Source organism: Vespula vulgaris, chromosome 2 (assembly GCF_905475345.1).
Source record: "Vespula vulgaris chromosome 2, iyVesVulg1.1, whole genome shotgun sequence".
In the NCBI taxonomy this organism is placed as follows: Eukaryota; Metazoa; Arthropoda; class Insecta; order Hymenoptera; family Vespidae; genus Vespula; species Vespula vulgaris.
This window is the reverse complement of record NC_066587.1, coordinates 4,122,070-4,149,761: the sequence shown is the minus strand read 5'-3', so window position 1 is coordinate 4,149,761 and position 27,692 is coordinate 4,122,070. Positions and strand designations below refer to the sequence as shown.

At 33.6% G+C, this 27,692-nt stretch overlaps 3 protein-coding genes across 12 annotated transcripts in view; 1 reads left to right on the top strand and 2 right to left on the bottom strand.

Moving 5' to 3' along the window:
- Window positions 1-21,160, top strand: part of LOC127072546 (synaptosomal-associated protein 25-like) — a 31,925-nt gene extending 10,765 nt beyond the window's left edge. For 3 of the 9 annotated variants that reach the window (XM_051013024.1, XM_051013026.1, XM_051013020.1), the window contains exons 4-7: window positions 2,290-2,338; window positions 9,941-10,058; window positions 10,316-10,589; window positions 14,398-21,160. In XM_051013024.1, the coding sequence (XP_050868981.1) occupies window positions 2,290-2,338; window positions 9,941-10,058; window positions 10,316-10,589; window positions 14,398-14,460 (504 nt within the window). In that variant the 3' untranslated portion in view covers window positions 14,461-21,160. Of the gene's footprint in view, window positions 1-2,289; window positions 2,339-5,804; window positions 5,854-7,724; window positions 7,774-9,940; window positions 10,059-10,315; window positions 10,590-12,759; window positions 12,853-14,397 lie in introns of all 9 variants that reach the window. The other 6 variants (XM_051013027.1, XM_051013021.1, XM_051013030.1 and 3 more) reach the window with 6 other exon arrangements.
- On the bottom strand, window positions 18,430-23,254 carry LOC127072534 (uncharacterized). Its single transcript, XM_051013002.1, has 3 exons — window positions 23,058-23,254; window positions 22,152-22,975; window positions 18,430-22,013 (listed from the first exon to the last, which is right to left on the bottom strand). Exons 2-3 carry the CDS (start codon window positions 22,901-22,903, stop codon window positions 21,284-21,286), a joined length of 1,482 nt encoding a protein of 493 aa, XP_050868959.1. The 5' UTR covers window positions 22,904-22,975; window positions 23,058-23,254; the 3' UTR covers window positions 18,430-21,283.
- A 186-nt stretch (window positions 23,255-23,440) lies between these two features.
- On the bottom strand, window positions 23,441-27,348 carry LOC127072532 (DNA-directed RNA polymerase III subunit RPC3). 2 transcript variants are annotated; one of them, XM_051013000.1, is made up of 9 exons: window positions 26,833-27,348; window positions 26,533-26,743; window positions 26,342-26,460; window positions 26,144-26,274; window positions 25,828-26,077; window positions 25,549-25,757; window positions 25,299-25,452; window positions 24,839-25,199; window positions 23,441-24,768 (listed from the first exon to the last, which is right to left on the bottom strand). In XM_051013000.1, the coding sequence occupies exons 1-9, from the start codon at window positions 26,913-26,915 to the stop codon at window positions 24,634-24,636; spliced, it is 1,653 nt and encodes a 550-aa protein (XP_050868957.1). In that variant the 5' UTR covers window positions 26,916-27,348; the 3' UTR covers window positions 23,441-24,633. The 2 variants fall into 2 exon arrangements, with proteins under 2 accessions (XP_050868957.1, XP_050868958.1); XM_051013001.1 differs by having other exon boundaries at window positions 23,446-24,768; window positions 26,824-27,348.
- Window positions 27,349-27,692: the final 344 nt, after the last annotated feature.

Here is a 27,692-nt window from a genome sequence, read left to right as displayed (position 1 = left end):
GTGATATTTCTCCAACTCTTCTCCCATTTCCTTTCTTTCTGGGTCCTTAAACTTATTTTTTTCTTTACTTTTTTTCTTCGATTCGATTTCTTCTTTACTCTTTCTGATGTCTCTCTTTCTCTCTCTCTCTCTCTCTCTCTCTCTCTCTCTCTCTGTCACCACACATACACACGTATATATATTCGCGCGCACTTGCAAAAAAGCGCATACTGAAACAAAAAAGTATATGTATATATATATATACACATTCACATACGTAACTACACTATCTTCTTTCACAATCGTGAAGAAATGAGAGAGCGAGAGGGATGCAATGTTCCGTAGTTCCTTCGAAGAAAAATTAATCGAGCTAAAGGAGAAACGCAAAAAGCGTGATAAACAAACAAACAAAACAAAAATAAAATAGATGAAAAAGCTAATTGATAAAACAAGATTACGACCGCTTTAATCGTGGTTATAACATACGTGGAGTTTACGGGATTGGGGGGAAACAAAATAAATAAATAAAAACAAATTAGAAAAAGAAAGTGCGTTATCTCTATGAGATTTCATATCGAGGCAATTTGACGCGAATGATTCTAAACGATTTTTCATTGGATATGGAATGTTACGGTCTGCAAATAAAAATTAAATAAAAAAAATCAACAAAGAATAAAGTACACAAGCAAAAAACAAAGAGAGAAACAACGGCGACTACAGTAATAGCAACAGGAACAAGTACAAGTACAACAACATCTACAACTACAACTACAACAACAACAACAACAACAATAACAACAACAACAACAACAACAACATCGTCACGACCGGTAACAACATCAGGAACATCTACAGCTAATAATGACAAGTCTGATATATACATACAAAAAATATATATGTATCTTAATATATAATATGAGATTCATACACACACGTATATATGTATATATCATCTTATATATATATATATACTCTCTGGACCCTATACTCTTATTGCCTGCCTGCCTGTCTGCCTGACTTATCTGTCTGTCTGCCTGTCTGTCGTCTATATCTGTCTGTCCATTTAACTCGACTACCTCTATCTCTCTCTTTCTTTCTATATATATATATATATAATATATATAAAATATATACATATATATCTCTTTCTCTCGCTTTGTTGAAAACAAGATTATAAAAAAAAAAAAATAAAAAAAAAGGGTAAAATAAACTAAAATTCACAGGCAGATTCGCCACCGTAAGCGCGTCAGAAGCGACAACATTTCGCGTTTTGTCGACGCAGGCCGAGATTATTTTTTTAACAAGACCGCACGAAGAAAACGGACACAAAAAAGATGGAAAACAATAAGAAAGATCGTACTCTACTCTCACTACTCGTAAAAAGAACCTATTGGTACGCGTAAGATGCAACACCCTCAGTACCCTCGCTCCTACTACCCCGCATCACCTTTCAAAACCAAACACCATTTTCTGTACGCCCAGATTTTTTTATTACGATCGTCCATTTTTTCCGATCGTCTGTCCATTTACTTCTCTGTTAAATCCTTCGTATCTTTTCTATGTATATATATTTACATATAATATATATATATATTTTTCCCGATATCCTACGCTGTATACCGCTGAAAAAATACTACTACTAATATTACTACTACTGTATACTTACTACTACTGCTACTGCTACTACCACTACTATTATTACTTACCGTTACTGCTACTGCTACTACTATTACTAATACTACTACTACTACTACTATTACTGCTACTAAACTACTATACTACTGTTACTGTTACGGGTACTATACTAGTACTACTATTATTACTGTTACTGCCACGGGTTCTACTACTATTACTATTACTGCTACTGCTATTGCCACTGCTATTACAATTTCTACTGCTACTACTACTACTACTACTACTTACTGTTACTACTACGGCTACAACTACTACTACTACTACTTACTGTTACTACTACGGCTACAACTACTACTACTACTACTACTACTACTACTTACTGTTACTACTACGGCTACAACTACTACTACTACTACTACTACTACTACTACTACTTACTGTTACTACTACGGCTACAACTACTACTACTACTACTACTACTACTACTACTTACTGTTACTACTACGGCTACAACTACTACTACTACTACTACTACTACTACTACTACTACTACTACTACTACTACTGTTACTACTAGGGCTACAATTACTACTACTACTACTGTTACTACTACTAAAAACAATTCACTAACACTGGTGGTGGTTGTCTGTGTTGTGCTGCCTCTGTCTGTCGTAGAGCAAGGAGGCTGGCATCCGCACTCTGGTCGCGCTCGATGACCAGGGAGGTGAGTGGAATCGCTTTTTAGCAAATAAGTCAAAATAAACTCGTATATATCTACACGAAACTTACAACGAACTGCGTCACACGTTCTTACACACAAGCATCTACTTAATACCTTTATTTTTTTTTCTATTTCTTTTTTTCTCATTCTCTCTCTCTCTTTCTCTATCTCTTTCTATCTATCTATCTCTGTCTCTATTTCTATCTCTCTATCTTTCACTTTCTTTCTCCCTCTCTATCTCTATCTCTCTATCTTCTTTGTCTTTTTCCTCTAACATAAATATATAAATATATATGTATTAATCCACATATTTATATATTTACCTATCTATTTCTCTTTCTCTTATAAAAGTAATTTTTAACGTTAAACGAGAAAGAAAAAGAGATGAGAAATCTCTTTCGCGAGAGTAAACACGTTGAAATAATCGAGAAAAGGGAAAGGGGGAAAAGAATTGCTACTATTAACTTTAATGGATCTATTTCTCTTTTTCTCTCTCTTTCTTTCGCGATATTTACTTCTTCCGCGAGAGTTGTTCGTCATGAGGAACCCGCAATCCAGTCCTTCCTCCCCTTTACGTCCCTGTTTCTGGAATAAATCCAAAAGCGAAAGTACGACCAACTGTAGAGCATGGAGACAACGAATACGCAGAATTTCTTTGGTCTCGCGCTCATTCGATGATGTATTCGTAACACGATTTATATTACACGATTCTAATTATTATTATTATTATTATTATTATTATTATTATTATTATTATTATTATTATTATTATTATTGTTATTAATATTACTATCGTTGTTGTTCTTGTTGTTCTTGTTATTATTATTAATATCATTTTTTTCTGTCGTTGAAAATATGTCAGATACAAAGTAAGAGCAGTACTTATTTGTTACGAATAATCCATTAATGTCTCGCACGAATGATCGGTTTACGTTAATTGTTCTCTTTATCTCCTTTTTTCTCTTTCTTTTTCCTCTTTTTCTCTAATAATTCTCTCTAGTCATCCTTTTTCCATTTACACTATATATTTATGAGCGGCGTTAAGAGAACCGGAAAAATCGGTAAGATATATTTTCTTCTTTTTTTTACGAGGAAATATTTTTATTTTTCTATTATCAGTACGATCCTGAAACGCACTTCTATGATAAATGAACAGCCAACTGTCACTAAACAGGTTTTATCGTTATACATATAGTATGTATTTATTAATACTCTTATCATCGTTGCAAGTAGTTGGTTCATTTTCTTTCTCTTTTTTTTTTTGTCATATTAATATTTACGTTCCTTTTCCATTTAATCACCTCTTGGCCCTATCCTTATCTCTTTTGTATATTTATTAAAGCGTACCCTTTTAACACCGCCTAATCACTAACTATATAAACTACTAACGTTAATACCAATTTACCAATCATAACACACTAAGACACTGCCAGAATAAACCTAATTAATCAGTACTAATGATTACTTACTCTAAACCGATGATAACACCAATTAACGATAAGCATCGGTGGTCTATCTCAGTATTTACTAGCATCCGCTGCTGCTATCGCTGCTGCTGCTGCTATTGCCAATATTGGTATCTATATATATACATATAAAAAAAAAGGAAAAAAAAAGAAAGAACAAACGATTACTCCGTTTTTTAATATTAAAAACCCCCTAGCCTATCTCTATCTGTTTCTCTTGCTTTCTTTCTTTCTTCGTTCAGTCCTCCTTATTGATCGGGAAAAAGTATGAACTTTTCACTTGTTGCCCTTCTCCGTCTACGTGTTCCCTCTTTTATCTTCTTTTTGTTCTTTGCCTTTTTCTTTCTTTATTTAAAAAAGAAGGTTACTTTAAAGTTTCTTTTCTTTTCTTTACCTCTTTTTTTTTCGAAAAGTTCGCTCGTTCTGATAAAAAAAAGAATGCCCGATGTAAAGACCAAAGACTAACCAAGGATCAACCTCGTCCAAGTTTTGTCCTTGAAATCTTCCTCGCGCTTCTCTCTTTAGTATTCTACGCCCGCACAAATAATAAATAACATGAAGCGTGTGATATATATATATATACATACATATATATATATATATATATATAATGTAATAATGTATGTGTATGCATATATCTTGCAGGCGCATACGTATGTACTATTAAATTTCCCCTATCTTTTTTACTTTTCACAAAACTACACACGTTCTTTTTTGGATTGTGTACTTATATATATATATATACTCTCTGTAGCCTCACACGAAAGCTTCTAGCTGTGTCGCTTTGAGTCAACGTGTAATACCTACGTATATTATATCTCTATATGTATATGTATACGTATAATATATTTACAAGCCTATATATTCGTATGTATATATATATATGTATATGTATATGTATACATATATTACGTTTATTTAGTGTAAAACCCCCGAAACCGTATTTACATACTTCGTACACGTCTTAGAGGTAGATTGTCTGTCTCTGTCGTATATAATATCTATTATATATTTTATATATATACATAATATTATATATATAATATATATATTTTTTATTTTATTTTTTTCATTCCTTGGTTGAACCTCTGCATCTCAAACGTACTATTGTCAACCGTTGTTTTACCACGTAGGTATTAGTTCAAGTCCGTGTTTTGCATTATAAAAAGCGACAGCATATATGGTGGCACGTTGTAAGCGATTAGAACGATTTATTGCGATCGCGATTAGATAGATCGTCACAGTGCGCCGTTAAAGCATATTTCTGAATAATTAATGAAAAGCATCGGCAAATCGCGATTCGTATGAATTTTTCACAATATTTTTTTTAACAACGATCGCTCGGTTTATGTGTATCTTATTTATTACATTCATGATATCCCATACTCGCATTTATCATCTTCATCATCGGCATATTATCATATTTATTATTATTGTTTGTACAATTTTACTTATAATCGATTTGTTTTTCATTATCTTCTTTCGATAAATTATTATTATTATAATTTTGTTGAACAAGATGGTCCAATATTGATATGTTAATTATCTACTAACATTTAATATATTCATAAATGATAATGATTGTTCGTTTGGCTTATGAATTATTTCTAAATGACCATCTTGTTTGAAATATTTTTTTACATGTTATATATATATTTTTTTGTTGTTGCGAAATCTTTATGTTTTTTTTTTTACAGCAGCGTGATACGTCTTGTCTTAAGATTTCTTTTTTCATTCGGTTCTTTTTTTAGTTTATATAATTTTCATCATCGTTAATTGATTTATACGAACGCCGAATTATTAATCATTATAATTCACACTTGCTTTGTTTATTTTTCTTTTCTTTTCTTTTTTTTGTTTTTTTTTCTGTTAATGTATAATAACCATCGACAGGACGTGCACGCGGTGTTTTCTTGTTTTGTATAATTTTCCAGTTATTCACACGAATCACTCAAAGATCTTTCATTTCCGTTAACGTGTGGGCCCTTTCGACCCCATCATAGAGCGAGGATGTCGCAGCGAACACACTGATGATGTTAGACCACCAAGGCGGTAAGCAGTAATCACCAAGTATTAAAACTTCTCTTTAAATTGAACAAAATGAAAAAGCAAAGAAGGGATAAGAGGATTGAAGACTTGGAATTTTATATGTACATAAAGAGACCAAAAAAATGTCGACGAAAGGTAAAAGGAAAAATCGTCGAAGTTGTCTCTTTTCTTTACCAAGTTTTCTTTTTTTTTCTTTTATTTTTCTTTTTTATTTTCTTTTTTCTTTTCGACCGTAGTTACGATTATTACCAGAAAAATATATCGTGTGGCGAGCATAATAATTCACGTCCTTTAATTAAAATAGGAATATATGCAGTGAGAAGGATATATTGCAGTATACTTTAAAATCTAGAATATCCGTAGTATTTGCGACTTTCCTTCATTCTAAGAAAGAGAAAAAAAACAGATTTTTCTTTACTTCTCTTCTTTTTATCGCATCAGGAGGGTAAATCGAATTTCGAGCTATCGAAGAGAGCTCAAAGAACATAAACGGATTACAATCATATGTCTATTTCAATGATGTGTAATTACTTATCAACTAATTGGATTTTAATTATCCGATTAATTAATTATCATCTCCCTTTTAATCCTTTTGTCTTTTTCCATTAGTCCTTGTGTCTATTGAATCATTATCCCTCATACGTAATACACCCTTTTTTTACACCTGCTAATAATTACAGCTCAGTCTTACTATCTACGAGGAAGTCTCGTAGAAAAAAAAATAAAAATAAAAAAAAAAAACAAAGAGGAAAAGGAAAATCATCGCCTGCTATTTCTATCATTCTATCTAAGACCGCCGCCATTCATTACTTATTTTCATTCGATGCATGACTATCGATTGGAATTTGTTAATATTTTTTATTCTTATAAAAATATCAATTAAGAGTGATATTGCAATTATTAATGATACTTTAGGATTTGTCTTTTTTTTTTTCCTTGTAAGCAAAAACTCAACATTCAAGGTAATCTCCACGATTGATTCTTACAAATATAGAAACGAACGTGCTCAATTGCACGACATTCATTCAGTAAATTTCGTGTCAAAGTGTCGACGTTAGTCAATTCGATAGCCATGTATCCATTCCTGAGGATCAACGGATTTACCTTAAATCCTTTGGTAAATCCTAGATCGTATCATCCTTCTTATCAATCTATATCTATATCTATCTTTCTTTATCTATCTATCAATCTATCTCTCTTTCTCTTTCTCTCTGTCTCTCTCTGTCTATATATCTATTTATGTATCTGTCTGTCTATCTTTCTATCTATCTCACATTATCTGTTCAACACCCTCAGAATCGTCATCCTTGATTACGTATTAGAATTAATTAATGCTGATCAAAACATTCGTCGTATGCGCCCTCTCGCTCGTTCGCTGATTACGTGCGCGTATTTCTCTCTTTTTCTCTCTGTCTCTTTTATTCTATTTCTCTCTTTCTCTTTCTCTCTCTCTATCTCTTTCTCTCTCTCTTTCTCTCTCTCTTTCTCTATATCTTAGTTTCGATATATCGGCTCTTTTTATCGGATTTCATATCGACAGTAGTATCATATTTATTCATTGAATATTGTATTGTAGCACCTTTATCGAAATTAGGCTCACAAAATTTGTTCTATTCATCGTAAAAGACCATCGCGAGACGCGTGTCATTGTCACGACGCTTTTTCTCCATCCTTGTTCTCCTCATTCTTCTCACATCTCCCATCCGACCCCCTCCCCACCCTCTTTTCCTCCCTTTTACCATCGTATTAAACCACCCTCGCCGTGTTCACCGATATGGGAAGGAAAACGAGACCGCGAAGCGAAGCGAGGGAGCGTCGACGGTTAATTTCTCTTTAATGTTAACACGCCGCTGATTGATCGGTTGCCTGTTTAGAGCCACGAGGTCGGGATGAAAACTCTCGTTATGCTGGACGAGCAAGGCGGTAAGCCATTTCAATGTAGACGTAATCTTAATTCCTTTATAAACACACGCCTCAGAGACCAAAAGTACTTCAATTTTTCTATATATATGATGTTTAATATTATATATATATATATGTACGCAACTCTTTCTCAGTCGGTCAGTCAATCTGTAAATAATAATAATAATTATTATTATTATAATTATAATATTAATAATAATAATAATAATAATAATAATAATAATAATAATAACAATAATAATAATAATAATAATGATAATAATAGTAATAATAATGATGATGATGATGATGGATAATGAAAATACATATCACGTGTATCGCGGGAGAAAGAAAACGATGAAAAAAAAGAAATAAATTAAATAAAAAAAATAAGTAAATAAATTACCGACATACGTATGCGCACACTCTCGGACACATACGTTCAACGTCGCGAATAAACTTAAAACGCGGTGCTATACTCTTCGGAAAAATAATTAAAATTAATTAACAATATTAATAATGATGATGATGATAATAATAATAATAATAATAATAATAATAATAATAATAATAATAATAATAATAATATAAATAATAATAATACAAAAAAAAGGTTTTTTAAACGTTCATCGACATATAACCGTTCCCAAAACATTTTCTAATCTCACCGCCACATTCACCACTACAACACTGCCATTGTAATATTTTCCGAGTCTCTTTGATTTTTTTTACTTTCTATCATTCTCTCTCTCTCTCTTTCTCTCTTTCCCTCTCTTGATCTCTCTTTTTCTTTTTTTTTCATTCTACATTTTCTCTTTTCTTTCTCTCTTCCTTCCACTTCTCTCTCCAACTTTCTCCCTTCTCTATTTTTCTTATCTCCTTCGAACGAAAATCCTTCACTGACCGACTTTACCTTCTTTTTATATAATTTTTATTTTTTTTCTTTCTTTTTTTCTTATATATATATATATATATATATATATATATATATATATATATATACATTTTCCTCTTACCTACTGCCCCCATTTTTGTGTCTTAATTTTTTTCTTCGCGCCTACGGGGGGACACCCAACTGTTATCCATTCTACTTCCAACAATTCAAAATACTACTACAATGCGCTCACGTAGTTTTACAATTTGCGAAATCGAACGAACAGATAGATCAGATTTAAAAAAAAAAAAAAAATGAAAAAGAAAAAGCAAAAGAAACGAAACAAATTCATCGTTACACTATTCCGTGCCCGACAAAGTATCTATAATTTCTACAAATCGTGAATCAGAAAAAGCAAAAGAAACGAAACAAACTCATCGTTACACTATCCCGTGCCCGACGAAATATCTATAATTTCTACAAATCGTGAATCTCAGAGTCGTACACATATCCGTGAAATTCTGCGTCTAAACTCTAACCAAACTTTCAATTCCAATGCCTCAAATCCATTTGACATATCCTCACTATATGTTTATATTATATATACATCACAAGATCAATTACTCGAACCGTAGGAACATATATATGTATATTAGTATATATATATATATTCAATAGTATAAGACTTGTTGTACAGCCAAGAAATACATATTATATCGTAGCGCTTTCGTTGCAAACGTAAAACATGAATTATCTTATTTATCGATAACGGTCACGTGTTGAAAGGGAATCGAGATTTGATTCATTATTCTTTCTTATTTATTTTTTCTTTTTCTTTTTTTAGAAAAGTTTTCAACCCAAAATTTGTTCAAATTGAATGATCTTTCCTAACGAGACCGTTCTCGTGAAATAAAAATCGTCTCGTTGGAATAAGAAACGAGGCTACCTCTCGTATTTCCGTCGTTAAGTTTTTAATTACTTTTGTACTTAGTACTTAATTATTTTACAATGAATGCCGGTACTGCCTCGTTTCTTGAAATTCCATAAGACTGCGCTTGTTTCCGGAGAGAACGGAAAGAGTCTCTCGTTTGAAAAAGGAGCGGCGTAAAATTTTAATTAGTCGCCTCTAACACATTAATGAGAAGGAAGAAAAGAAAAAGAAAGAGAGAGAGAGGGGGGAAGCATTGTATATTATATTATATTATATTATATTATATATGCGCGACACACGTCCCTCCTTTTTCAAAATCGTTGTGCCTAAAAATTCTATCTTCGCATACGCTATAACATTATCCCTTTTGTACGACGAAACAGAGCAATTGGATCGAATCGAGGAGGGCATGGACCAGATCAATGCGGACATGCGAGAAGCAGAGAAGAATCTTACCGGGATGGAAAAATGCTGCGGTCTCTGCGTTCTCCCGTGTAACAAGTACGACTGTTACATTACATAAATCACTTTTTTCTCTCTCCCTATTATTTTCCATTTTTATTTCTCTCTCGCTTCTGAAAAAAAAGGAAGAAAAAAAAAAGAAAAGTTCCTCGTTTGCTCATCATTTTCACTTGATATTTATACGAAGAAACATCCCAAAGCATTATCGCGATTTTGAAATCGATTATTTGAATAGGTGTCGATTGTATTTGTGTTTTCTGTTTATTTTCTTTTTTCTTTTTTTTTATTTACAACAGGAGTGCAAGTTTCAAAGAGGACGAGGGAACGTGGAAGGGTAACGACGATGGTAAGGTCGTGAATAATCAGCCTCAACGCGTGATGGATGAACGCAATGGACTCGGCCCTCAGGGTGGCTATATCGCTAAGATCACGAACGATGCGCGTGAAAACGAAATGGAAGACAATATGGGCCAGGTGTCGACGATGATCGGCAATCTCAGAAACATGGCTATCGATATGGGTAGCGAGCTCGAGAATCAAAATCGACAAATCGACAGGATCAACCGGAAGGTAGGACGAGTATTTCTCTTAATCACCGTTACTTTCGTCTCTTTTTCTTCTTACGATCTTCTTTCTATTTTATTTTTATACTATTCTTTTTTTTCTCATTTTTTTTTTAAATATATACATATATTTTTTTTCTTTTTTCATCTTATCTTATTTCATTTTATTTCATTTTATTTTACGGAGCGTATCTCACGTGCGAATTTTTCTATCTCTCACGATGCACGCGTTCACCGGAACGATGCACACGTTCGTCGTTGCTTTCGCTTTCTTAACGTTTCCTTTTTGACCTTTTTCCATGATTTTTTTCCACGTTCCTTCGACCCTTCGAACTTTCCTTAACCTTTCCTATGAGATACATAACTTCAAAGAAAGTGCATAGTATTCGCCGTCGTTTGTTCTAAATTTCACAATGCAAAAAGAAAAGTCAAATTAAGAGTTACAAATTTACGGTTCTTTATTACTCTGTCGTAAAAAGTATTACATGTACGGCAAAAATGTGTATATTCATTCTTTATATCGACAATAAGTCTTCTTTCTTCTATTACTTTATCTTTTGCTTTTTGAAAATTAGATGTGTTAAATCGTATGCTATGCCAAAAAAAAAGAAAAGAAAAAAGAAAAAAAGAATTGTGATTAAAATTCGTACGAAAGCTTTAAAATCGCACGAGAAAATTAAAAGGAATTCGCTCGACCGCCCCCGTCGAATTTTCAAGCAATGTTTTATATTTTACAAATACGAGTAAGATTTTGACAACATGCGTGTGTGTTTGTGTGTGACTCTTTCTGTAATAAATTAACAAATATTTCCTTTTGTCTTATTCATCAAATTTTTTGAAGAAGCAAACGAAAAAACAAACAAACAAATGACATAAAAAAAAGAAAAAAGAAAAAAAAACAAAATTTACATCGTGTATTCACAAGTGTGTTGAGTATAAAAAGTATTCGTAAATTCACCTAGTACCTGTATTTTCTCCGAGAAAAATTGTTTAAAAAAATCACGAACACGATGGTAAGTAATTTCCCTATCCTTTGCCATTCCATTATCTCGTAGTCTTCCTTCCTATGTTCTTTCTCTCTCTCTCACTCTCTCTCCCTCTCTCTTTCTCTCTCTCTCTCTTTCTCTTTCTTTCTCTCTATTTCTCTCTTTCCTTGCTTATCTATTTATCTTTCTACTTGCCCTCGTATCACGTGAAACTATATAGCCAAAGAAGAAAATTGCAACACGCGAACAAATTTAGTTGCATGCCGGTTGCCTGTAATTAATTTACCGCATTATTTCTTAAAACAAAGTAGAAAAAAAAAGAATAAAACATCCTCCTTACGAAGATATACGAAATTATTTTCTTTTGAAAGTGTGGCAATTTTCTCTAACGAATCCATCTTTTCCTCACGTTGATTAAACTTCCCTCCTTCCTTATCGATGTTCATACCTATCACGAAAAAAGATCGTTGATAGAATGATCATTGATTCAATATCCCAGTATCGTATTATGATAAAAGTGAGACGATTGTTGCTTAAACATATGACTATTGCAAAAGCAAGTTCTTTGAAAAAAGAAATAAAAGACGTAACAAAACAAAAGAAAGGAAGAAAAGAAAATTATTTCGTCTCGTTTTCATCAGCATAGATATGAGCTTGAGCACTAGCACCGCACGATTTATCTGATTTTTCTATAAACTGCTTACGCGCTTGGAAAAAAAAACGAGATTCTATTATTATAATGAGATTATTGAAATCAATTTCCAAGTACAATTAAATTTTACTTTTTTTTTGTTTTCTTTTCCAAAGATTTGATATGAAAAATTACGGAGAGAAATGAATTATAAGAAAAAAAAAAAAGAGAGAAGAAAGTTCCGTCTTTATTATTATTATCATCATTATTTTTTTTTTATTATTTAAACGTTTTTTTATAAACATTATAAACGATTATAACATGCCGAACGTTGCAAATCTTGCTTTGTATAATCCTGGTAGTTATATTGTACGTAGTTGTCTTTTCTTCTTCGCTTTCTTACTCTCTCACTTTCCAATTTCCATGCACATTGTTTGATCCCTAATCCCTTGATCCAAAAGTCCACTCCTTATCCAAGCACGCGCAAGCGCGTGCATACGCACGACATACGCACAAAAACACACGCTAGTGTAACCAAAATGAAAACTGGTAATCCGCAGGGCGAGTCGAACGAAACGAGGATAGCCGTGGCGAATCAACGTGCACACGCCTTGCTCAAGTAAAAGTTGAGTGTGTGGTACTCAACTGTCCGGGTATATACATATATTAATAAAAAAAAATATATATATATATATAACCACGCATATATATACATAGATATAGACATGATAAAATTATATATATATATATATATTTATATATATCCGTCTCCTCCGAGCCTCTTCCCACCCCCAATATAAGATAACAATATAAAATATAATCCAAAAAAAAAAGTTGTTGGGAGGAAAATCAGTGTAAGCAAAAGAAACGAAAGAACGACAAAAAAAAAAAGAAATATGTTATACATCCGAATAACACGACACCTCTCCCCTTTTTTCTTCTCTCCGTCGCGTCGTTTCGCAAACGCCTCGTAAATAAATCGTCGAAGAGTATCACGTACGTCCAATAATTTCTTCGATCTTCTATGTACTAATGCTTATTCTTCTTCTACTTTTACTCTTATCCACTTATATCGTAGCTCCGTTTATATTCGTTTACAACGAATTTCTCTTTTCATTCGGTCGATCGATCGCCGAACACGTACGGGATTATATATATATATATATATATATATATATATATATATATATATATATGTGTGTGTGTGTAGACACATATATGATCATAAAATATAGAGTTTAGAATTATCTTTTCGTTCGAAGACTATTCGTTTTCGAACGGGGATTGAACATGAACGATAATTGACTTTGTTAATTGAGATAAAAAAGTAACTAAGTAAACGGGTTCTTCGTAACTTTCGAAATTTATTATAAAAATGAAAAATAATTTGAATTCTTACTCTCTTGAAGCTTTTGTCTTCGTCTTCGTCGTTCTTCGCGCGGCTTCTATAGAAAGCTTTTTCGAATTTTATCTCAAGATATTTTTCGATCATCCGCACAATATCGAATTGTACGAATTAACGCATTCGTCAAAACTTCCTAATGGAGAATTTAATCCTTCGGTGATCTCTCTCATAAATATAGATAAATATAAGAGAATAGTGTTAACTAACGTTCGAGTTTCTCCATAGTAGATTAATTGTCTCTTATTGTAACGATGTGCCAATTGAGAAAACAATAAGAAGATCGATAATTAGATGAAAAAATTGAAAAGAAAAAAAAGAAAAAGAAGAAGAAGAAAAAGTAAGAAATAGATAAATTTGTCGCACATTTCTCGATGCATATATATATACGCGCATCGTGTACCTGCATATTTTATTACGTTTGTGTACGATCTATTTATATCGAGAAATATATTCTTTTTTCTCTTTTAAATAATCTCCTTGTTAAGTATCGCGTTCTGTACCGCGCGAGGAAGTGACGGATAAAAGAAAAAACAAAAAATAAAAGAAAAAAAAAAGAAAGAAAAAACAAAAAGACGAAAAAAAAATATTTAAAAAATGAGAGAGAGAGTGAGTGAGTGAGTGAGAGAGTGAGAGAGAGAGATAGAGAGAATGAGAAAGAGTGAGAGAAAGAGTGAGAGAAAGAAAAGATCGCCCGAGTACTTGGGAGGATCCATTTTGTATTTTCGACGGACGAAAATGGACGCGCGCGTTATAATTTTTCGTCCGTTTATTTTCCTATCTTTTTCACACGCAGGGCGAATCGAACGACACAAGGATACAGGTGGCCAACGAGCGAGCCCATCAGCTGCTCAAGTAAAAACCACTCACGACCATCTCTCTCTGCACCCCCGTCTCGGCCACCGGCATTACCGATACCATCATCATGTACAACAACAACAACAACAACAACAACAACAACCACCACAAAATACAACAATCAACACCAAGACAAGTACTATCACAATTATACTTACAATTTACACTATACATACATATGTATACGCTTTCCTTTTTTCTTCCTTTCTTACTTACCTATTACCCTCTTAATCTATATACCTGTATTATTATTCGCTGATAAGATATCACCGAAGGGATGAACAAAATGGAAAGGATAACGTTCTCATAGGATAATTGTTAATCAACAAGATTTATGGTCTTTTGATTTCTAACTTTCTTTGATTTCTAACTTGATAAATCGTCCATGTTTCTTTTTTTCTATCTCTGTATTTATTCTTTGCTTCATAACAGTATTTCCAATTATCTTGACGTTACTTATTGCTTTACGTAATTGTTATTAATTTAAAAAAAAAGGAAATAGAATGTCTACTCATATATATTCGTAATATCGTTCGACGAATCATTTCTTTATCGATACTAAGACGCGAAAACATATCGTTTGGCATTAATGTCGCTGTAATTTTCCGTACTTAAGGAAGCTTCCTAAGTCAAACTGTGTATTAAAGACGATAGCAATGCTCTTATTGTATGTACCGTGAATTTGATATACTGATTCATTAAACGGTTTGTCACATCGATTAGCCAGTCCCCGTCCATCTTTAATAAAAACAAAAAAGTATTTATTTATTTATCCTTTCACATTATACTCACCCGACTTCTTTATTCTTTTTTCTTTTTTTTTTTTTTCATCAATCGTGTCTCTCTACACACGCGATATACACACGCAATTTACACACGCGTACACACGTACACGTACTCACGTTTTACGTTCACGCTCACCTTATCACCGTACGTCGCTGAAAAAAAAAGAAAAAGCAAAAAAAAAACAAACAAAATAATAAACAAAATAGAAAGAGAAATTAACTAGAAAAAAAAATCTTTTTCGCGACGGATCTTCATCGCTCGTGCAAAATATCCAACGAGCTCGTCGTGCACTTTAAAATCGCGTCATGTTTTAAATCTTTAAATATACGGCGCTTGATTAGAGTTCTCAGCGGGAACTAATCCGCGATTAGTAGACGCCGAGAAGAATTGTAAATTTTAAGTCGACTCACGACGCGCATTAGAGATAAGCGAGAATAATAATATACGAGAGTCAAGTTTCTTATCTCGACGATCCGCTAACGAGTACAAAGCTAATAAAAAAGAAAAAAAAAACAAAAAAAGAAAACAATTATAACGAATAATTACATAGATCGAGACGGCATTGCCCGAGATTTTCCCTATTATCGTTATTATTATTATTATCATTATCATTATTATTATTGTCATTATTGTAATAATTATTATTATTGTAAAAGCGCGATCTTTAATTATCGGCGCTATCGAGATATGCAATACCTCTCTTGTATATGAAAATTCAATTAATATAAAAGAAAATGAAAAGAAAAAACACAATAACAATAACAACAACAACAACAACAACAACGACAACAACAATAACAACCCTTAAAACGAAACAGAAACACACACGAAAGAAAAGAAAAAGAAGGACGACTCGCGTAACGAGAGACGGCACGAACTCGAGTTTCGAGCTCTTCTTATTCAACGGGTTAAAGAATGTCAATGACAGCTGATAGTGGAACATACACACACGCGAAATCAAGAATAAAAAAAGAGACGAAGAAACATATATAGTAATCACGACACAATATGACTAATGAGAGAGAAAAGATAAAATCTAGGCCTTTTTATAAGTAACGTAAAAAAAAGGATCGACGAATTTTCGTGTATCGTTCGTTCGATCTTGCCTTTGGAGTTTCGTGATTCTTTTTTTATTTTTTTTTTCCTTTCTTTTTCTTCTTTTAATTTCAAACTCTGACCCCGATTTGGTATGAAGAATATGACATCGTGCATTTTGGAAAGATTTTGATGTGTAACTTGTAACGTGACAACGTGACTTGATACTCAGGAATATATATATATATATATATACACACATATATGGATGTGAGTTATCTAAGATTTTTTCATAAATGAATCTGAAATATTTTCATTTTTCTTATCTGTAGAGATACAACAAATCTCAAATAAAGAGAACGTTATTGATTATTAATTTCTATATATAAAAAAGAAAAGAAGAATTGTAAATCGTGTCGGTTACAGGAAAATATAAATCTTTAAAGGTAAAAAACCCTTTTGCTTATTTGCTCGCTCTAAGTAAAATTGCTTTACGTCAAAAGTTCTTTTTTTATCTCATCAAAATCGATATGAAGATATTTTAAGGTCTGGTCTTAGGTGACTCACCCAATATGTATATGTGCATGTATCTATGTATACACATGACGATTTTTATCGTATAAACATTTTTCTCTCTCACATATATGCATGTATATATTTCGTTATATACGAGGATTCACATAAACATACACAAATCAGACACACACACACAAACACATATGTACACACGCACGCGTATACACGTAATATCGAGAGGAATACGACAAGGAAAAAGGATATGTCAGGCGCGAGAAAAGGGGTGGGGATAAGGGAGAGGAGCCGCAGATAGAAAGAAATAGATAAAAAAGAAAGGGGGAAAAGTAATCGGAGGAGATGGAAAGGAGAAGAAGGAGGAGAGGAGAGAAGGAAAATCAAGATTAGAAGAAAAATCCAAAGCAGAAAAGGGAAGAAAGAAGCCAAAGAAACTGAAGAGGAGGAGGAGAAGGAGCAGGAGAAAGAAGAAGAAGGAAAAAAAATGAAAAAAAAAGAAAAAAGAAAATAGAGATCGATAAGCTCAACGAGAAAAACGCGTCGTGGTCGTCGAGAAGTTGTCCCGAACAAAACTTGTAGATAAATATAATCTCCCTTTTTTAATCGTCTCAAGAAATCACACGACTCAACATATGCACGCAACAAACACGTACACGACATACGCACACATACGTACAAAACGCATCTACATATAACACGAACATAAGTCGTAGCGGTTAGCTGTTCTCCATCTTCCCCAAAGTTTACGCGCCCGCGTGCTCTACGAGCGCGTCGAGGTCACAGTAAGGTATAACTCCAATAGTTAGCTGATAAAGAGAGGAATGGAAAGAGGAAGAGAGGACATAAAAATTAACAAAGAAAATAAAAAAGAAAAAAAAAGAAATAAGAAAAAGAGAAAAAAAATGAAACCAAAATTATTTATCCTACAGAGCAGGGCACAAACTACTAACGTAGAGAAAGAGATAGCGAAAAGGGAGACATACTAAGCGAGAGAGAGAGAGGGAGAGAATGTGAGATCGTATGTAAGAGGATGAACGAAAGAGAGAGAGAGAGAGAGAGAGAGAGAGAGAGAGAGAGAGAGTTATATACATACATATATATATATACATATATATATACATATATACATATATATATATATATATATATATATATATATATACACATATTTATGAAACCTTTCCATTGCACTTTTGCTTTTTACCACTCGAATATGTCGACTAACAAATAAGATCGCGACTCGCGACCCTTGGACGCTTCGCTGGCCGAACGTGTACTGATCAAAGTTGATTAAAAAAGAAAATAAAAAAAAAGAAATAAAATAAAAAGAATATAAAAAAAAGAAAAAAAGGATTGTAAGATTGAAGGAGAATAGAAGATATAAGAAAAATAAAAAAAAAGTAATGTCGTGCGATCCCGATTATGGAAACGTGTTACTCGCGTGGGTGTATACGTGTGTATGTACGCGCGTGTGCGTACGCCTGTTCTGAAGAAAATTTGAAATCGGGAGGGAAAGAGAAACGACTCGAGGATCGTTAGAGGTCTATCTCGTTATACAGTGTACGTCGGGAGAGATAGAGAAAGAGGGAAAAAATATTATTCTGACTTATATTAATCGAATAAAAAAAAAAAAAGAAAAAAAAAAGAAAAAGATAAAAGCGATAGGTGAAGGAGGTATAGAGATGACGATGACGATGACGATGACGATGACGATGATGAAGTGTTGTTACGTGTGTATATATATATATTATATATGTATATGTGTGTGTATGTACATGTATGTATACATACACACACATATAAATATCTATACATATATGCGTATGACTATAAAAATATATTTATACGTGTGCGTGAGTAATGTGTGTATTATACTTGCGTGTTTATATTATGTAATACATAAGATACACGCACGTACGCACGTAGGTGGAGAAGGCGCGATTTACAAAAAAAAGAAAAAGACAAAAAGAAAGAAAAAAGAAAAGAAAAAAAAACAAATAATGCGGTGAAGAGTCCCTTTTTCTCCCGAGACCCTTTTAGCTCTCTTCTAAATTTTAGAGAATCGTTATTATGTATTTAAAAGCATCGGTTAATGTCATTGATACCGTGTAGGTAAAACGAAGAATGTAGCGAGGATGTGAAAAATGAATTAATATAAAAAAAGAGAGATAAAGGCGATAAAAAATAAAAAAATGGGATCGAGCAATATTATTATTATGATTATTGATTATCTATTATACGATTGTATTGTACCATTAACTTCGTCGTTATAAAGTCTTTGTCGTCTCCTATAAACGAGAGATTAAGAAAACAGAAGAAAAAAAAACAAAAATGGAAAAAAGTAAAAAAAGAAAAAAAAAGAAAAAAAAAGTAAACGAAGAAGACACAAAAAAATCAACACATACATATACACATACATACACATATGCATATACGTATACATATACAGACATACAATAAAAACAATAAAAAAAAATACCTTGCGTTCGCTATTTTCGGGACATTCATCTCATAGCCCGGGGATAAGGCGAATAAATATATTATATATTATATAGCGAGAACTAACGTGATTATAAATGCGTTATTTAAAACGCGTACTTTTAAATACCTATTCACAAATGTATAGATAAAACGCAGATAGACCTTAGCAAAGGAGTAGATAGAGAATGATAGAGGAGTTAGATTCAGAGAAAGAAAGAGAGAGAGAGAGTGAGATTAAGAATAGGCGACTGTGTGTTTGAGGGAGAGAAAGAGAAAGAGAGACATGAGAGAGAGAGGATCGAAAAAGAGAGAATGTTTATGTACATGTGTGTGTGAATGAGAGAACGAAAGGGAAAAAGAGAACGAAAAGTTCACGAGAGAGAATGAATAGGGGCAAAATGAGGTCAATGAAGAGAGAAAGAGAGAGAGAGAGAGAGAGAAGTGATAGAGAGCTATGGTTACTCGAGAGAGATCACTGCCTTTGTATCGAAGTGATCAGAATGAATGTATGTGCCGACTTTTTGGTACCGTATATTAATAGTAGGTCGAACGAAGTATGTCTGTAAAATAAAAAAGAAAAAAAGTAATAAAAAAAATAATAAAAAATAAAAAGTAAAAAAAAAAAAGAATTACCAAATACAAAAACGAGGATTAGTGTTGCTCTCTCGAGTCAAACCATCGCACAGCGTTTTGCAATTTGTCCGAATTAGGTTGCCTCCTAATTAACGATACACTTCAACGAATTTTGTGAGAACGAGAGAGAGAGAGAGAGAGAGAGAAAGATATATATAGATGATAAAAAATGACAGCTCTTATCTTTCGCGATGAGATCCAATGCGCGTGGAATATTGCAAATATGTACATACGTATGTATATATAATGTGTATACGTATGTATACATATATTCGGTTAGTCTCAGGTTTGACAAAACGGCTTAAAATTAAAAAGAGAGATAGAGAGAAAAAGATACATAGATAGATAGAGAGACTTAAATCCGTTTGAAAATAGACGAGCATATTTCATTATCTCTTTTTTTTTTCTGTTATCTTGCGATGTTGGGTTTGGCCCAGTTTTCAGGTTCGCGTTCGTTAACTATTCTCGCTTTCTTTCTCTTTTGGATTTCCAACTCTGTGAATGGAAATTAAGCGTGTTACGGTTTCTTTTTTTTCTTTCTTCCTTTTCTTTCTCTCTCGAGATCTCTATTTTCGTTCCACTTTAAGTTTCAAACGAGATATCCTCTTTTACTTACGCAAAAAAAAAAGAAAAAAGAGAGAAAAAAGAAGAAAAACATGTATCGTAAAATTGATAAGACCAACCAAAAAAGAAAGATTCCACGTTATCATGGATCTCATTGCGAGTGCGTGCTCAATTCGAGATCGATTTACTGGGACCACCGTTGCAAATGTTGCAAGGTGAGGCGAGAGACTTTATATTAGTCCATGAATGGGAGAGAAAGAGGGAACGAATGACACAGAGAAAGAGAGAGAGAGAGAGAGAGAGAGAGAGAGAGAAAGAGAAGAAACAAGAATGATCGATCGATTGGTTTCTCGAGAGCGAAGGATGATGAGTGAGAGAGTGCTCGTGCCTATCCGTGTACGTGTGTAAATGCACATACACACAACACGTATACGCGTACACGCGTGGACAATTAAATAATCGAGATAAACCATTAAATTAAGCTTCTCTCTTTTTAGTACCAATGCGTTGCTAGATGTATTTCAGAGATCATGGTAATAAGAAGAATTCTTCGACAGTACCGACATGATGATTATTATTATTATTATTATTATTATATTATTATTATATAACAAATGCCTGTGTATTTTACTTCTCGGCAAATAAACAGAATATTGTATGTTGCCGCTGTATCTTTCATCTTCTGAATACATTAATACCTTTCTTTGGTCTAAAAGTCTAAAAAAAAAAAGGAAAAGAAAAACAAAAAAAAGGATAATAAAAAAAGGATCTCCCACCGGATTCATAATTCTAATTCAATCCATAAAACAACGATACTTTTTAATCGTATCGTTCTGTTTGAACGCAGAGTATCCCTTGTTGGCCGTAGGAAAGTTTCGTCCTTGACAATGAATGCAATTGTTATTCGAGCTTGCATTAAAGTTCGAGGGACGTGCGAATAAGGTAGGTAACGTCCACGGTGGTGGTTGATGATTACAAATAAAATTCCTTCGAAAATTCCATGGATGGCATTGCCGTTGTCTCCGCTGTTCTCGTTGCTGTTGTCTGATCAAAGTTGGTCTTGGATAACACGGTGATGTGTGAGAATGCAAAGGTGGAGATGTTGGAGGTGCTGGCGGTGCTAATGATATCGGTGGAGGTGGAGTTGGTGGACAAGGAATATCTGGGAGTAAGTTTCTTCGTTGAACAATCCTGAAATCTTCAGGATCAATAGAATAACCATATGACGTCTGTTGAATTTTGCATCTTGAGGGTCTGCCAAAGTTTCTATTACGTTTCACACAGCAGGCACATATTCCAGGTCTCGTGAATCGTTTAACGTTATTAAACTGGGAATTGGGATTCTCCCTTCTTGACAAAGTGTCTTGTAGTGTGCCACGAAATCGATCGTAGGCGTCGGTTGGATTAAATCTTGATAGAACGTTACTCTTCTCGCTTACTCTTGGACTTTGAATTATTCGATGATCTTCGTGATCTTTCTTTTCGGTAGACTCGATACTTCGTTTGACCAGCTGCTCCCAAGGTCTGTCCGATCGATTAAAATCGATGACGATTAGAAGGATTGATAACATTTTAATGAGCTAATTGAAACAGAGAGAGAGAGAGAGAGAGAGAGAGAGAGAGAGAGAGACGTAAGAAATTAATAAGTTATGAAATGTTTACCTTGGAAAGTCAGCTCCGCCGCATTCTCTACGAGTTTTTTCCTCGGTATTCAAAATTCTTTCGAACTTTTCTAATAATTTTTTTCGATCCAATTTGCTCGGTTTTGAAGTCAACTCCTTATCTATTTTATTTTTCGTATTATCGGTAGTAGAGAAACGAAGAACCGTAGGGCGCAGTATCGTGCTTGAAAATTCTTCGTTTTTGTTAAATTTCTCACGAAAATTCCGCTTCTCTTCGTACTCTTCGGATTGAGGAGGAAATGGCGGTGGTATAGGTGCGAGCATTACGTTCGGTGTCTTGGTCGTCAGTTTTTCTCGAGATTTCAAATTCGCTTTCATAGACCTCTCATTTTTTTCAATGAAAATTTTATTATCATCCAGTAATCTTTCTTGATCATGTTCATCGGTTGAAACCGGCAAATAACGATACGTCTTTATTTTACTCTTTTTCTGATTTATGTCGGACGTACCATTTTTCGACAAAGTTGGACTAGATTTGACTTTTCGAAGACGATCGATCTGTACCAGCTGTACCGATCCACGCGGAGTAAACACAAATTCGTGCTCCTGCTGACGTTTCCATTCGCCCGAATGATTAACTTTGTGTTCAGAACGAAAGTTGGGCGATTCCAATGTTTCTTTCACGAGAGATCGCGTTTCTAGGGTCTCTTCGTCGGACTCTTGCGATAAATTTTCGTGACACTTTGAATGAGGGCTCGATATGCTACTGAAAATCCAAGCGCGATAGTACATCTTCTCTGGGCCGATATAAAATTCATTGCTGTATGCAGTCTGAACTAGACGCGACAGTGCGCTTAGTATAAACTAAAAATGATTTTATTCTATAAAATTTACGGTTTTATTCTATAAGGATTTTAAGAGGCGTTATATCGTTTAACCAACGAACCTGATAAAGTGAGAGGAATAATAGGAAAAATATCAAAAAGAATCCGATGACTCTTGCGTGCGTTAAGATGATCGAACGACATCCAACGTTCCAAACAGTCTCTTCGTTATTAGGATCAAAATTACAAACTTGACTAGCTTGGAGGATTTCTCGATGTCCACAGGGTTCTACGATTTTGTTGGTACAGCAAGAAAATGGTACATCCTTGACGGTTGTTATCCGGGCTTCGTCGTTTTTCGTCGATCTTTCGAAACATAAAATATACCGATCAATATACAACTTCGATCACGAATCTTAAACGTTTCGATATCGATAGAACAGAGATTATAATCGGTCCGATTATACCCACTGCCCCTCCTGCTGACGTTTATAATCCTCATAGTCAAAATAGTCCATTGATACTTTAGCCCAACTGACACGGAACCAATCGCGATAATCTTCGCTCCCACAACATTGAAACTCCATTTGTACGGCATCGACGCACGATCTAACTCCATCGTCGTTCGCATAATTTTCCATAGCTTCGATCATACTATCTTCACGGATCTTTTGTTGGAAGGTGCTGGATCTTAGAAAACAGGCAACGTTGATGGCAGCGACGAGACATCCGGATATCAAACAGAGGACCGCGTGTAAGAATAATATACGATTGGCTTCGTGCCCGTTGTTCTTGTCGTCCTCGTCGTCGTCAGAATTTCGAATGTCCGAGTTCTCTGAATTTTCCTCGTCATCGGATTCGTTTTTGTTGTTCTCTTCGAATTTAGTTTTTGGCGTGGCAAGAGGAAGACAAAGGTAAGCCTTCAGTCCAAGTATATAAACAGGAGCACAGGGTACAGCTGCGACGACTATCACAGTTGGCCAGAGGTGTCCATCACCTGCTCGTCGTGATCTGCTCGTTAACCCACGGCGTTATAATTTTAACGATTTGTTTTTTTACATTTAAATATCCTTCCACTTTTAACTGCTACGTTAACAAAAGTTATCTTTATTTCTAATTGGATTCTTCGAAGAATCGACTAACCTGGCACTACGAGATTAAGATAATCGCCGATGTCTCGTCTAAGTTTTATTGCCCATACTACGGCAGCAAGCACCATAATCACACCGATCATGCTCATCGTGGATATGATCGCTCGAAGAACTTTTATCGACCTCCAAGTAAAAGTAACATTAGGTACGCCCATGTATTGACTAACGTGAGGTAGTCATGTGTCATTTTGACTTGTCATTTATGACTTTGTCGTTTCAATTTTCAACTTGTTATACCGGGTGATAAAAATTTCATACGACAAGACACTCGATTGCTTTTCGATTTTTCAGCCTCTATCCGAGTACCAACTTTCTTTTTTCTCTTTACTTTTACACAATATTTCGATATACATATACGTACTTATCTATCTCTATGCATTTGTTTCAGTATTTAGTTGTTTTAATACAAACTTGGATTAATTTGTTTTGTTTAAATATTATCTACAATACGACATATAAAAAGTTCTTACGCTAATTATCAAGATGATAATTAAATTTGTAATATTTAACGATATTCATCGAATATTTACAAAGAAATTATACGATTTTAGTGATAACGCACGTACATAGTTAACAAAAATAAAGTCTCATCTATTTGTAATTCTGTAGCACCTAATTTCTTAATCACGTGTTGCACTTTGTCCAAATGCTGTTTCTCCGATGGTGTCATCATCTCGGCGATCTATCAGAAACATGAGGGATAAATTATTACGAAATTTTATCTCTAACGTTATTATATTTAATGTATGCACCTCTGCCAATTGTTCTTCGGTAGCTCCGTGTTCTTTTAAATTGCTCGTAAGCGTTTGCATGCGCAACTGTTTGTCTATCATTCGCCTATTAGTTGTCGCTTCGTGATCTCTTCTTTGCATGATGTTGTACAAAGCGTGATAACAATGCTCGATTTCCATTTGAACAACCTGATCCAAGTCTATGTGAAATAAGAAAAATGTTTTCGTCGGTGCTGACGAAGGACCAGCCTTTTTCATTTCTTGCATTTGCAAATAATTCTCTTGGAGCAACGTGTACGTCAAATGTTTCGCCTCTTTTGCAGGTATCATAGCTAACTGTTGAATCTGTTCTTGTTCGACAAATTTTTTACTACGTACCAATCTGTCGATAAAAAAAAAAAAGAAAATAAATAAAGAAAAGAAAATCTGTGCGAATTAAATTCGACGAATCGAATACGAATAATCAATTTAAATAAACCACCGAAAAATTCTGGCTGCTTTCGATCCGAAACGTTCCATTACGATATTTTCTAATGTTGTCCACGCTAATTGATTGAAAGCTTCCTTCATATTTATACTGTATTGTCCGCCACCCGAATCTCCGACACGCCTTATAAATTGACTCGTATCGTCATCTAGAATCATATATTATTGCTATAAATAAAAATAAAAAATATTTATATTATGATTAGAACGTTTGATCGAACTACTCGTGAGATATTATTCCATACCGATAAGATTCAAATATTGGTCCAGATACTGTATAAGCCTTGGATAGTTTAATTTTTTTATTACATCTTTTATTTCGATATATGGAATGGGATTAGATGTATCTGCCCACGATGCTGTTCTTAAGTACATCAGAAAAAGTAACTGTCTCATTAACTCTCCAGCATTTTCATCGAATCTTGTACGTATAGCTGACACGATAACCTGGTCCCTATGATAAACAGTATTTTAATAAATCTATTCGAAACAGTTGAAATTCTTTTCATTTCTTAACGATTCACCTAAAATCCTGAATAAATCGATCAAAATTAACTTTCCAGTATATTTTAGTGTCATTAGGATCATCTTCCTTTCCTTGAATTAGGTTCTCTAGTGCTTTTAAATTAATTTGTGGCATATCAAAATTTGGCTTTTCATCTATGTCACTTTTCGTATTTGTACACAAATCGCGCATAAGAAATTGATTTTTTACTAATAAATCAAAATTATCTTTCAAAGACGATACAGATGGTTGCATATTACCGCATGCATCTGTAATTAAAGGTTTATTAAATACCTGTAAATAACGTAAAATAATTATGTGGATAAAATGCTTACTAGAAGAGTGTTGAATTTTTTTATATCCATTTATCATAGTCTGCGATGCAGTTAAAGATCCATTTTTCAGCACTTCCTCCAGCATTATCTCCGACTCATCTCCGCATACATTTTTTACAAAAAACATGTACCTGTAAGATTAAATATATTTATGAAATAAACACAGATATCATTGTATCATATAAACCATTGAAATACCTTGGATATCGAAGCATTAAAATAATTTTGTCTGGTAATAAAGTATATTCTGTACGTGTTTCATTTTGATAATAATTTACAAGTCCGTATTTAATAAGAGTGCATAAGGATTCCTTTACCTAAAAATTATTACAAGATTTCGTTAATGAAACTGAATAAATCTTGATATATTTCAAAAGTTAAATTTTTACCTTAACAAGAGGAAGACGAGTACTCTGTCGAATAAGGTGTAACGATCTGCTACCGTGTATAAAAAGATCATTTCCTACACGCTGTACAATAGGACCAAAGTGTTCTACTAAAATAGTTGAGCATAATTTGCTATAGATCAATGACATGTTTGTTGCACAACAGAATAATACGAAATAATAATTTAATGAAATTCTAATATCACAGTCACACCTACAACACAATTCAAGATAATTATAAACAAATATTTGATAAGAAAAATTATACTATATTATTGAAAAAAAAATTCTCACAATAATTACTTTTTTGAGCATATTACTATACTATTAAAAGTTTCATAACACAACCTCGTTAGTACATTGCCGCGAGCATGCACAATCGGCATTTAAATATTTCCGGACAGTGAAATTAAGTGCTGCCATCTAGTTACCGTCGATAAACATAACCGGTGTTGACTGTTGGTAATCGCAGTCGGTAAAAACCGATTATGCCTTGTTTAACGATTACCGGTATCTGCAGTATCGTAAGAAAACGCAATAAAAGGATTATGTTACAAAATACGAGATGGCAGCACTCAAATAAATTGTTTTGGCTCTAAATTTAATTGCTCTTAAAACTGATACACATTCTTTAAAGTTCTCATAATCTTAAAAATAGAAAAGAAAAAGACAAAATGTCTGCTTAATAAATTCATTGCACTAATTTTACTACTTAAGAATAACAGATCACTACGAGAGTTCTCCCGTCAAAAATACATTTATTTTCGAGATCGTTTAATAAACACCAACTAGTCGAGCGTGTCGCGTGGTAGGCTCTTTGTACTTAGCAAATGACTAAACTTCTTGTCGCTACGATTATAAGAAAATGCATTTCTCGCTATATCTTTCTAAATGCATTATTAATCGAACCAAGTGTGTCTTATCGTGTTATCGTTTGTTCGCCATTACCTGCGCCAAAATGAAAACGCGGAAATTAAAATAAAAAACAATTTATTAACGACATAATTACAATAGTATATTCTGCATGTGGAAAGCAATATTTCTTCTCTTTATACATCCTTTCCTCCCCCCCCAGGTTGGATATATCATCTCGGCAATATTTCTTTCATTTAATCACAAGCCTACCATAAAATATCCGCACTCGCACTTGACATGAATTTTTC

Coding starts and splice junctions, on each gene's coding strand:
- LOC127072534 (XM_051013002.1), bottom strand. CDS start 22,903: ATGTACTATCGCGCTTGGATTTTCAGTAGCATATCGAGCCCTCATTCA. Junction 22,014..22,151: donor GGCGGAGCTGACTTTCCAAG/GTAAACATTTCA, acceptor TCGATCGGACAG/ACCTTGGGAGCAGCTGGTCA.
- LOC127072532 (XM_051013000.1), bottom strand. CDS start 26,915: ATGCCGATTGTGCATGCTCGCGGCAATGTACTAACGAGGTTGTGTTAT. Junction 26,744..26,832: donor ATAGTAATATGCTCAAAAAA/GTAATTATTGTG, acceptor ATTGTGTTGTAG/GTGTGACTGTGATATTAGAA. Junction 26,078..26,143: donor AAAAATTCAACACTCTTCTA/GTAAGCATTTTA, acceptor CTTTAATTACAG/ATGCATGCGGTAATATGCAA.